The 13,078-nt window shown below is 42.3% G+C and overlaps 1 protein-coding gene across 1 annotated transcript in view; it reads left to right on the top strand.

Annotated features, from left to right (window-relative positions):
• SH3RF3 (SH3 domain containing ring finger 3) overlaps positions 1–13,078 on the top strand; it is an 87,032-nt gene that overhangs the window by 52,268 nt on the left and 21,686 nt on the right. Inside the window, exon 7 of the mRNA XM_031557667.1 lies at positions 2,096–2,399. Within this exon, the coding sequence (XP_031413527.1) occupies positions 2,096–2,399 (304 nt within the window). The remainder of the gene's footprint in view (positions 1–2,095; positions 2,400–13,078) is intronic.

Raw genomic sequence — 13,078 nt, forward strand, 5'->3', positions numbered from 1 at the left:
AAAAAAAAATGTGAGAGCCTTGCTCACAGTTGATTTTTCTCAGGCCTTTTATTTTGCTGGCTTACTTGCTTTCTCATTCCTTTGTGTTTATAAACACTGAGGACTATATGAAAGAATTAATGTACCTAATATAATTATCAAATTAGTCTTCCACATCCAGATAAGTACTGTGAAATTCCATTGCAGTGCTTTTTCTTCAGATTTAGGAAAGCCATTTCTCTCTTAGGAGTAGTTCAAAACCTTGACCCTGCAAGCTTAACCATCTCAGAAAATTAGATTTCTAGCAGCTGAGATTGCTCATTACACAAGCTTCAAACAGGAAAATCAGGAGATAATCGGTTCAAGATAACCAGTGGTACTCTGGCTCTCCAGAAATGGATTGCACTTTCCAATAGGTGTTCTTGGTAATACAGGGAAAAAGGAATTGGTAACTAATAATAAGAACAGCCTTAAAGGAGTCTCTAATAACAACTTTTATTGCCTTTCTCATGCTACATCTAAAATCACTGCAAGATCAAGACCAGTTAATGATAGTTTTGTTGGTTTTCTATGAACAACATTAACAAAAAGAAATGTCTAGGATCAGAGTTCCTGCGAGGGAGAAACACGTAAACTTCAGAGGTGCTAATCTGATGATTTCTTGCCCATGAGGTTCAGCATTATTTGGCATAAAGCTGAAGGATTAAATTTCCTCCCAACCACATGAGTACCCAGCTGGTAGTCAGTGTGACAAATGACACTCCTTGTCATTTTAATCCCTGGTAATGGGTACTGTTGCTAACTATAGAAACAAAAAAAATAGTGGTTTCAGTTGTTCTAGCATTGTTGCTTAGTTATAGATTGAGTAAACTCCAATAGCTGCTTTTGGTCCCGTGTTAAAATGTATCCTTTAGATGAATTAAGGAATCCACAGATCAGTGCAATTGTCTTGGTAAAAGAAATTTGGCTTGTTGAAATAAAGCTTTTTGTTGGGAATGGTAATTTGGACTTCATCCAGAAAGCCGCAACAAAAACAAGGAGGGAAGCAAAGTGAGTGCCCAGTGACTAGATTGTGTGCTTTCTCATTCTAGGTAGATGCCCTGACCAACAGAAGAGGCCAATAGGTTGTGCTCAGAAAAGTGTAAAAGTGTTCAAATGTTGCACTGGTACAGAACTAAATCAGATTATGAAACTTTGAAATGTGAAATGGGAATTTGCCAGCCAGTTCTACTATTGAATCATTTAAATGGGGGAATGTCTGAGTGTGTACTCAGCTTCTGCTCTGTACCTACCTGAAGTGTAAGTAGATTACACCTAAGCGGTCAACCAATGTGGAAGTCAAAGGAAACATCATTGTGGGAAAGGGCCTAGAGCTTCGTCATGTTTCTGAAACACAGGCCATGCAACAGGCTCACAAATCCCTGGAGAGGTAACCTCAGCAGTGAGTCATGGTCACTAAACAGCTGAGCACCGGTTCAGGTTCCTAATGGTTACAGCCAGGGTGTGCTCATAAGGGCAAGCTAGACTAAAAGGCACTGCACAGTCTCTAAGGGACCTTGCTGGCAGAGATGAGGCTGATCTCAGAAAGTCTCCTGTGGATTCCTGTTTAATTTATCTTGCACAGCTCAGTGTTGTGCCGCTGATCATTTTGTTAAGGCTGAAACAAGAGACCTTCATTTGTAATTGCCTTCTGTAGGGTCATCGTGGATCATGCAGGCTAACTCTTTAGGCCCCATGCTTTAATGCCCCCTAGCATTTCAGGGAGTTAACAGCAGCATTAGGAGGGTGTCTTGCCAGTTTGGAAAACAGCTCAGATGAAGTGAGATTATGTATTTAAAAAAATCAGTTTGATTTATGAATTATTTCAGAGCGTGAGGATGCATAGCAATACTAGCCCTCTGGCAGCAGTAGGGAGGAATAGCCATTTTGGTGACCACAGACAGGCCTTTTGCAGCTAGGACAGGGATTTCTAGGATTTTGCCAAGAATACATTCAGGCTCAGGTATCCTCAGTGCAGGCTAAGCGCTGTAGGTCTCCATCAGCCCCCAGCATCCTTTTAGCAGTGAGTCTGGGCAGCACGGTGGGGACCTAACCATGCTCTGACCTCCCTTCACAGCTCACCCGCGGTGCCAGCGCCGGAGCGTCCCACCGCCACGGTTTCACCACTGCGGACGCCCAGCTCACCCTCCCGCCTGCCGGCCACCACCATCCGGCCTCACTCTGCCATCTCCCCGCAGCACAGCCACCAGCCGCCCACGCCGGGGACCCGGCCCCTCATCCCCCTCACCTCTGCCGCAGCTGCCATCACACCGCCCAACGTCAGCGCAGCCCACCTCAATGGTGAGGCAGGCAGCGGACCTCTGGGTGGCCCTGCAAGCCCCAGCACTGCTGGCAAGGCCGAAGAGAGGAAAAACGAGAAGGTAAAGGCTGCTGTTGCGGGCAGAAGTGGGATCTAATCACCTGCTGTGCCACGGGTTATTTCCACTCTTTGTCCTTTCCCCACCCCTCCCTGGTACTGCTCTTGTGTTGCCCTCCAGGATGAGAAGCGAGCAGAGCTGCTCTCCTGCTGAATTTGGCTATTCTGATAACCAGCATCCAGTTCTCACAGGTTTGTGGAAAGATATTGTAACAGGCTCTCAGGTCTCAAGAAGAGATGGCCAAGCCACAAGCAATCTGCCAAGCAACATGGCAGAAATTACATCAGGTGATAGAAACCGGCTAAAGCTGCCTACAGAAATGTGTGAGAAATCTGAGCTGTTTTACTACTTTGCAAATATCTGGATTTCTTGCATAAAATGTCATTGCTGTGGCACAGAGGAGCAGGGAGAAAGGCATCAGAAGTGTCTCACTGCAGCATGCAGTAGGCCAGCCCTGCAGGAGCCAGCCCTGGCAGCCATGATACACCTGGCTGAGCAGAGCCAGCGTGTAAAGCTGCTCTCAGCGCTCTGCCTTTTGGGTTTATGCTTTCACCAAATGTTTTCCTTGGGTTAATGGCTTCCATTTATCTGATGGGACTTACCTCCATGCTGTCTAGCAGAACCCACTGATGAAATGGCCTGTTGGAATCACACTCCTGGTTTATACTGCTGTAGGAAGAAGAGCCAATGAGGCTTGCTTTTCCTTTGGGCCTGTGAATATATATCTTCTTGTATGTCCCCCATGTTCTTCCATGGTGACAGGCACATATAGGGTAAACATTTACTCAGAACATGGTAAATTGAGATTGCAAATCTCTCATGTGGTCACGGTCACAGACTGCTCCTAGTTTCTCGATGAGAAATGCAAGTCTTAAAATTGCTTCTGTAATAATCCTGTCCTGAATTGTCTCTGGTTGTCTTTTGGTGAAAGGGGAAAGGTGTAAACTGCTACCATAGACATGAAATTTAGATATTTGCTTTTGAAGAATGAATTCCAAGTGTTCATTGAGGGCTCCATGGTGAGTGAGCAATACGATACTTGCTTCCTGTGCAAGCTAGAGGAACTGTATAGCATTCAGCCATGGTGGTAGTTTGTATGTTGCTTCAGAGCTTTGTGTAGTAGCATATTTAATACTTCCTAAAACTAGCATGCAATTACGTAGGTCCATGTGGGACACACCATAATTTCCTAGGTGAATTTATGTTGAGTTTCTACATAGGATTCTGGTTAACTGTTCCCAAATGGTTACGTCTTTAAGTAACTGCCTAGGGAGGTGGTGGAGTCACATCCCTGGAGGTGTTCAAGAACCGTGTACATGTGGCACTGAGGGATGTGGTAGCTGGGCATGGTGGGAATGGCTGGAAGTTGGACTAGATGATCTCAGAGGTCTTTTCCACCCTTAATGATTCTATGATTCTATTCTGAATTTGAATTCAGGGAAGGAAAGTTATGATTTTTGTGCTCCACAGATAAAGAGAAGCAAATAATATACTGCAGCAACACAGTGGACATTGCTAAAGAACAGTACAGTACCTGGGAAGTATTGGAGAGAAGTGATGTTAAACCTGCCATCTCTGACTGTATAGAGTGGTACAGAACTATGCTCAACTGTGCAGAGCAATATGTTCCTGAATCTCCTCCATGTCATTTCACTTTAATTTAAGGAAGGTCTGAACTAACAATGCTTCCTTTCCCTTTATAAATAGTGACTGATGTTTGGCCTGTTAAATTGTGCTCCTACTCTGCACAATCCAAATCAAACCCAGATATCTCTTTGAAGCTGCTGAGAGCTTGGATAGTGCTAGACTAAAAGGCATGTTGCTATTCAAAAAGGAATCTGTGAATCAGAACTGGAGCCATATCTGGAACCACACTCAATATTTCCAAAGTGGAGGCTGGTTGGGAAAGTTTGGGGTAAACAGGGAATAGCCATGACACTCCGAAGGAATATCTGTAAAGAGAGGTAATATATGTTACTGCTACACCTGTTAGAAAAAAAAACAGACAAGGTTGAGAGGTGAAAAACAGAAGGAAGGACATAACTAGCAAACTGCCAGATAAGGAAAGACTGGAAGCAATTTGTCTGAGTTTAGTTTCATTATAGTAATCAGTCAAGTACTTCAAGATGAAAGGAAAAGAGGGGATGTTAGAAAGAGGAGTTATAATAAGGTCTTCAGCTCCACTGAACACGGGGTGGAAGAAATGCACAGGTAATTATCTCCTGAGAAAATGAGATTAGCAAGCAGTGTCTGAGGTAAATTGCGACATGCCATAAAATCAGCATTGTTGTTGGATTCAGTGGTTTTGGGGATCCAGTCATTTTTTGAATTTTAATCCTGACTTCTGTCTTTGCAGTTTCTTTTGTAGGATTTTATGGAGAGTGAGGCTGAGCAATCAGAGGCAGAATGGTTCTTTTGAGAAACATTCTCCTGTTGTTAACTGAGTTTTTCATTTACACACACATTTTCAGTGCGAGTTCACTGTAGTACAGAGGGAGTTCACGTAGTACGTAGGAGGAAGTGCACATTCTGGGATGGCCATGATGAGAATCCACTGGATGTCACGGTTCTCTTGTAGAAGGTGTTTTCTGTGAGGACTGTAGAGACAGTTTTTTGCATTTGTCACTCTAGCACTGTCAAAGATATTGATCCTTGGGAAGTTTTCTTCAGATGACAAGATTAGAAAGGTTGGCTGATTCCTTGAGGCCAGGCTGAGAGAGTGGGAAAATGTAACTTAAGATATGATCTTCTACTAATTTATGTTTTATGAGTTCCTGCCTAGATTCTATGTGATGTTACCAAATATGACATCAAGGGGCAGCTGTTTAAAGTAGTCTGTATATGTTACTTGGGTAGCTTGTTCCAAAACAGGATTGCTTTTATCTTGGGAACATCCTTGAGTGTACTGCTGAGGTACTCACTGCTAATGCTTTCCTCTGTGCAAATATTTTATATACCAGTGATATTTCACCAGTTCCTGTTGGTGTGCAGCAGTCAGATGCAGCACATTTCAGGATTTCTCTAAAATCAGGGGACTGTAACTCCAATTTTTACTCTTCTTTCCTTGTGATCTAAAGACAAGTGACAGAAGCAATCCCAAGAATTATGGTTTTCAGTTCAATAGAATGTTTTGCTTGCTCATCTTCTACTAAAAAAAAAAATTAGAAATCCTTAGGTCTATTTTTTGATGATTCTTTTTTTCCACTTCATCTTATATTTTGAAAGTCTTCATCAGAAGTTTCAAACTTGCAGGTAAAAGTTGGCACCTGCATTCAGATTTATAATAGTGTCTGACTGTCACTCTTGTGCTGACTTAAATGGGAGATAAACAAGAGGCAAAACATGGCCTTCACGCCAATCTGCACTTGTCAGTGTGCACTTATCGCAGGAGGATGCTGAAACCAGCCTCCTGCCCTGTTAGAGAGCAGTTTCAAAGCTGCTGGTGGTAACTGAGGTAAGACTGAGCAATAGATAGTGCTTAAGTCCACTGTGCAACCATGCTGTAAAATCAAAGCTGTTTCAGGGCTCTATGGACTCAGTACAAAGCAACAGGAAAGGCAGCTCATGCAGAGGTAGAGCAGACACCACAGGAAAAACAAGCAGAGACTGAATACAGACATGGGAGCATGGCAAAAGTCAAGGAGGTAACGTGCTCAGGGCAGCACAGGACAGCAAAGGGCGTGCAGAGGTGGGGAGATGCAGCCAGGCAGTGGGGAAGGGATGCCAGTACAATCCTCTATGACAGGGGCATGAAAGAGGTAGAACAGAATGAAGATGGGGAACGGGTTGTTTGCTCTAGGGCTATGGGTGGTGTCAGGAGCCCCCTGAGCTCCAGCTTTGTCGTTTGCTCATAATGTCTGCTTGTGTAACTGTCTGAAACTCAGAGAAATACCATTCAAATTCCTGAATTTTCTGAACATCCAAAAGCAAGGGATGGAGATCCCAGCTGTGGAATAGAAGCAAAGTCCCATATTTGGGAGGCTTTTTAAAATTGAGAGTCCTGCTTTTTCAGTCATGACAAGCACTGTGCAAGTTCAGCTTATGGCTGGGAGCTTGTAATTACAGCATGACTACTGCTCTGACCTCAGCCAATTTTTGCTGTAATAGTTTCTGCAGTACATAATCTGAGCCGATACTTAATACCTCAGATAAAACCACTTGTTTAAATGAATTAATGCATTTCTCATTAAATGTGCTCCTCATTACGTTAATCAAATCAAGCAAATGATGCTGGGTGGTTAGACCACTGTAATTAAACTTTCTTTAAAATCCACTCATTTGGCTTTTGATGAGGATTTTGATTAAGTTCTTCCAAAATGTCTGGCCTAGTATCTGCTTGAGAGGAAAATAAGATCTTGCTCTAGTGAGCAAGTTATTAATTCATCACTGTGCTACACCAACACCTTACTATTTTACCTAGCTGGAGTATAAAGAAATGTTTGAAAATTGGCAATGTAAAATTAAATGTTTCTTATAACTATGATGAGATAAAAAATCTATTTGCAGTTTTAAAACTAGTAACTTTGTTCCTGGAATATAAAGAGGGGTTGGATAAGCAAGTCACAACAAACTGGAAGGCACATTGTGCTTCTGTTTACTGATGTTACAACAGCAAGAAACCCGTCTTCAGAAAATGACTGAATACACAGCAAGAGTTTTGCATGTGAAGACTGAACCAGTAAACATCTGTCCTCTCACTGGTGTCACTCACATTCTCAAATATTGGTTCTGCTCAAAATAGTTGCAATCCTCAAATGGTACAGTCAGCTTGGCCTGATCCTGATGTAAGGAATACATTATAAAGCAATACAAGCCAAGGCTTCCACTTTTCTAAGCTTTCTTCCCCATCAGAAATAGGCTGACTTCATCCAGACTGCTTATCAAGAACAGTCCTGGTACATGGCATGGCCCTATACTGTCCTGGGAGAAAGCCAAACCCACAGAGATTAGTGATTGTGGACCAGAGTTTGATCCTAAACCCTGGCCTTGTTATACATGCCAATATAGACACGTGTGGAGAGAATTCCCTCTCTGCAGCTCCTTTCTGCCAGTGCTTTCCTCTGCCTTCCCTGGTTTGCAGCCTCGAGCCCACTCTTAGTAGCCCACCCTGACTTTACATAGTGCTACAGACTAGTTCAGAGGCCCTTCAAAATTTTGGTTTTGTAAACTCTGAGATGCTCTTCAGCTTTACTTCACATTAAAGCTGTGTGGCTAAGCTGTCCGTTGGTAAAACTAAAAGTGCCTGAAGGAAGTGATTCTACATAGTAGTGCACCTTCAGTTTTCATTTACTGTTAGTGTCCGTATTGTGACTTCTTCTCATATTAACGTGTCCCTGAGTGAGGAGTTTGTTATCACTTCTCATCTATGAGAGAAATTGAATTCCTTATCCGGAAAATGGAAGATCAGTCTCAGAAGTAGAGTGCTGAACACTTGCAAGGACTGTGTGGATAGAAAATGACATGACAAAAATAGTGGTCACCCTGGGACGAATAAAGGCAGCTAGGGACAGAACTGATGGAAGTAGATTTTTCAAATACAAAGTCAATATGACTGACCCTGAAGTTTTGGAAGAGAAATTCCATCTTCCTAGTAGATATGAAATCATTTAATATTTTTCACTTTGTAGCCACTTCACTTAAGAGAGCCCCTTAAGTTGTACGAATATGAAATGGAATAACAGCCAAGTGACTAAATGAAAGCAGAGTGGCACATTAAAATGAATAAATTGCACAGGAGCAGAAGAGTCTGGTTTGAATTTCTACAGTAAGTATATCAAAATGTAGAAAGCATCAGGAGGAAGCAGCATTGAAATAACGATGTAAAAATTTTCATGGAAATGACAAAGAATAAGTTCTGTGAAGCCAATTAGCTTGGGTAGTATGTAAGATATCTGAGTTTGTCCTGGCTACCACCACCACCATTTCACTGATCATTTTCAGAATCACATTTGACTTTTCTGTTGCATGTGTTCCAGTTCATTCTTCAGGAGTTCTTTAATCTGGGATATTTTAGCCCATTTCTCTGAAGACTTGTGCGCAGAATACATACTGTTAATCCATTTCCTTTCAACAAAGGAGAGGGGGCTGCATTCATCACCAATGCACTGCTGCTTCCCATGCTCCAGAAGGCAGATCTTGGCTCTGTGACCAGCAAGTGATTCACCAGAAACTTGGCCAGAGAGTAGAAATCTCTTTTTCTGGTCATGTGAATTCAGGCCACAGAGTTCTGCTCTAGGGCAGGAGAGCTGGTGCTTAACATCTCTCCAGCACCTTCTCCTTCATCATTAGAGTTCAGTTTGAAAGGACAAAAGCCTGGCAACTCACTGATAAATATTTTAAGGCTGGCAGATAACCCAGCCAAAAGCACGAGTCTCAGCTGTCAAAACATAGGAAACTTCTGCTTTACAATAAAACAGATTTCTGTTATTTCTGACTGGCTAGGATTCTTTTGCTTAGATCAAGGGCAATAAGCCATTGATCAAAATTTCTTTTTCTTCTTCACATTTTTGATGTTAGGAAATGCTTTCAAACTCCCCACAGATATTTCAAGTGTTGGCTTTGCTGCCAAGCAGGCTCTGAGAGCTCTTCCTTTTCTCTCCCCTCTCTCCCCCCTGCTTATCTTCCTTGTAGCACTGTCGCAGGATTTCTGAAGTGGCTGCAGTGGATTTCTCTTACACTGTTTCGAGTGGCTCTGTGCTGTACTCCGCAGCCATAAGGGGAAGCAGATCCGAGGGAGGCGAGGATGGAGAGTGCTTTAATGTCAAGAGGAAATTCACTTTATCTCCTAAATGGAAGCGAAGCTGCTTGCATGCCAAGACGCAGCATTGTGCTGGCACTTGGAGAAGCCTAATTTTACAACACATAAGACCTATAGGTTTTTACTAAATCCTTAGCACTGTTGGAAAAAAGTAGGGCTGACAAAAGGAAGAGCATGTAAGGGAGCGCAGGAGACAGAAGGCTGCAGGCATGTGTGCGTGTCTGCGTGCGAGCATCGTGGTGCTGGCATTTCTCTGGCATTCCCATACCAGCAGAGGAAATGGCACAGTCCTGGCTCGCTGAAGCTGGCCGTGCTGGGGGAGCAGGCGGCAGGCATCCCCTTGGGTTAGCCAAGTGAAATTTAAGCCCTTTAAGTTGTGGTACTGATTAAAGATATTGATATATTCTGGCTGCTAAGGTATTGTCAGGGCCATCCAGTGAGGGGGTAGAGGCAGTCCTGCTCCCCCACCCTCCATTTTTCCCCTTTTAATTTCCTTCTCTCTGCCTCGGGCTACAGCACCCTGCAGGTGGGTTCCTGAGGATCCCTCACCCCCTTCTAATGTCAATTCCCATACACAGGGTAAAAAACAGAGTGCAAATACTGTGCCTGACACCACCCCATCGCTCCCAATGAGGATAAAACAGTTCCAGCAGAAAGCCACACTAAAAAGTTGGATGCCTTGAACACAGTGCATCAGAGTTGGTGGCATCTCAGAGACTCAGGTCCCATATTTTTTCTCCCAATTGTTTTTCAACTATGAATTTACAAGCCAGCAAGTCTTAAACTGCCAAGAGGTAACAGAGATTGTTCACTGAAATACAAATATCTCAAGCACTAATACAGTTGTTTTACGGATACAAGGTTTGAACTTTGCTGTAAAAACTGACTGTAACCAGCTTTTCAGTGTCTGTGTTTGTCTTTTTTGTCACAGAGGTGCTTGTATTTTTCTTTGCTTTGCTCTCTAGCTACCCAATAGATAGGTTAAAATATGTAGGATCAACGCAGAGATACTTCAACCAACTCTGTTAGAATAATTATATAAATAAATGAAATTGCTGTTTCTGACCAACATTGGCACTATAGAAACAGCACTTTATTGCAGACAGCAGATACCTGCAGCATGTTTCTGTTTTTATCATGTAACTTGAGGGTATAACCAAGTTGTAGCAGAGGGGTATTTTTCTTATTTTCTGCATTTTTGTTTATTTTCCATTGTGCAGTAGCAGCAGAAAAATTCACCAGTCCTCAACTTTTATTATGCCAAGTGGTAAAGCCATTTTAAAGTCAATCTGTTGTTTTTATTTTGTTTTTTTGTTGTTGTTGTTGATGCTTGTCGTGGTTTTTTTGGCCTGAATGTCTCATGCATCAAGTAATTCCCTTCAGACCAAGTCAGGATGTAGAGCCAGTGCTTGTGCCTGATGGTCTACAGAAAAATACTGTTATTATGCCCTCCAGAGAAAAATTGTCCTGAGGAATTCAGAAAACCACCATGCAGAAGTTGTTTTTCAGATACTTGATCTGCAAGCTGTCTGTAATCAGTGAATATTGGGTGTAAAGTGGTCAATCATTTAAAAAAAATAATTATAAAGACAGAACTCATTGTTTTACATTTTGTATGTATTTTATTTGATTCATGCTCACTGGTATATGTCTTTAAGTTAAGACTACAGAAGCTGAAATATTAATTCAACTCAAACTGTACTCAGCACGCTAGCAGCAGACCAGCATTGGGCTTCATCACCAGATGCCCCAGGGAGAGAAGTAATTTAATATGGGTCCACGGCCAACTTATTTTACAGTAAAGTAAATTTTCTGTACTGTGTTTTTTAATCCCTGTTCACAATCAGTTCAGAACTGGCATATTTAAAAATGGAACTTGCTGGCTTTTTTGATGACTTCAGAGATCTCTATTCCCTCCTGTACCACATTATGTTATTCTTCATATTATAAATTTTGAGACAGGAGAGGGTGAGGTCAGGCAGGCAGAGCCTATCAACAGGACGGTGCCTGCTGTGGGAAGGGAAACTCATAACCCAGGCTTTGATCAGGACATAAAAGACAAAACTGATCTTCCAACTTCTTAATTTTTTCTGGACAGGTTTTATGTCTAATCCAGATACTTCTGCTTGGCAGGTTTAGATGCAATTTCTCTTCTTCCAGCCTAACTGAGCCCAGTTTCTACACTTTGTTCACACATACTGTTCTCTAGGTCTCTGAGAGGTCTACTTTCTGCTCTCGCCTGGATGGTCTGCAGCTTGCTGGGGTCTGAAAAAGTAGTGCTGCAGAGTGGAGTTCAGCTGAGACTTTGTTAGAAGTGACTAGAATCCAGTAAGAACTTTCCATAGCTTACACATAAAGTGCTTATTAATGTGTATCCAGGTGCCATTTGCCTTTTTCACAGCAGCATCTTGACTCATGTCTTGTTCGTGATCCACTGAAACTCCCACATCCCTTTCTGCAGAGCTGCTGATGTACTGGTCAGTCCTCGTTTTGCATCTGTGCATTTGATTTACCCCTCCAGGCAGTTGCACATCATGTTCGTCTTTTCAGATTTCACCATGATGTTTTAAAACCGTTTCTCCGTTTTAGGAAAATTGTTCTGAATTCTTCTCATTTGCTCTTTCAACTGCTTGCAGACTTAACTCAGTGCCTACTGCAGGTTTTAGAAGTGCAGCCCTGGCTCATTTACCACATAATTAACAAAAAGATTGAACAGCACTGGGCCTAAGACAAGCCTCGTTGGCACCTGTTTGAAATGTTCTCCCATTTGACAGCAATTCATTACCTGGAACACGCTGCAAAGCAACTGACAACAGCTGGTTGTCTGTCTGCAGTCTGACTTCTTGTACATATGCTGCTGAGTTGAAATAGAGAGAGCACGAGCCTGGAAGGGATCCCTTAAACACACGCATTGCTGTCCTAGCAGGAGGAAGCTGAAAGGACAAACCTGTAGAGGATACTCATCATATTGTCTGCTCAAGTGTAGGAAGACTGTCAGATACATCAATAGTAATCATAAGTACAGGGGTTTGACTAGAACTCATGATTGCTTTAACTAATGGGCTACTAATTCTCTTATCTTTACAGGCAGAGACGTTGCGATCAGTTGTGGTCAGACTGAGGACAGGATGATTCTAAATCAATGTTTACCCACATTGTTTTGCTAAAATGAAAATAAGAAAGGCTGTCACTCTTTAGGCAACATCATTTGATCAATCACCATGGTCAAGGGAAATCTTCTAGCACTTACATTTGATTTGTGTAAAGGGTTTTCCAACTTCATCTGTGAGACAGACTATTATGACAAAGCTGTCATTTCTGCTCCAGCTCAGCCGTGATTTTATCTTTAGATAGTTTCTATCATTTTCAGGTATGAGGTCTATGTCACCAGCACCTTCACAGAGGCTTTTTAAGCTTCTGTTTTAAAATTGCCCAATTTTGGCTGGTAGTTGGCAGGATCCACCTTCGATTTCAGGTCACACTGTCCTCTATCAGACAACTAGTTGTTAGAGCAAAGAGAAATTTGTGCTGTGTGCCTGTTACTGTTGCTGGTTATTTGTGCACTGGTCACATGTAAGAACACTGAGCAGACGTCATTGCCTCATTGCCTAGCAGTTTAACTCAATTGTATTTGATTACATGGTCATACTTGTAGGCCGTGTGTCGTGGAAGAAGAACTGGGTAAAACAGACAAAGGAAAGGAAGATAGGATGGATGGTAGAATGAAACAGAGTCAACTTAGCACAAAAAGAGAAAAAGGCCATTGAGCTATGGACTCCCCTTTTCTACTTGCATCCTGGTTGTTCTGTTTGGTTTACAACACTGAGGTTTTTTCATTGATGATCCTTCTTGCTCTGATCTTTAATTTAAGGAAGGGGAATATTATTCTTCCCAAGTCCTAACTTTGGCATAAGGATATTACTTT

This window comes from Meleagris gallopavo, chromosome 1 (genome assembly GCF_000146605.3).
Source record: "Meleagris gallopavo isolate NT-WF06-2002-E0010 breed Aviagen turkey brand Nicholas breeding stock chromosome 1, Turkey_5.1, whole genome shotgun sequence".
NCBI classification, from domain to species: Eukaryota; Metazoa; Chordata; class Aves; order Galliformes; family Phasianidae; genus Meleagris; species Meleagris gallopavo.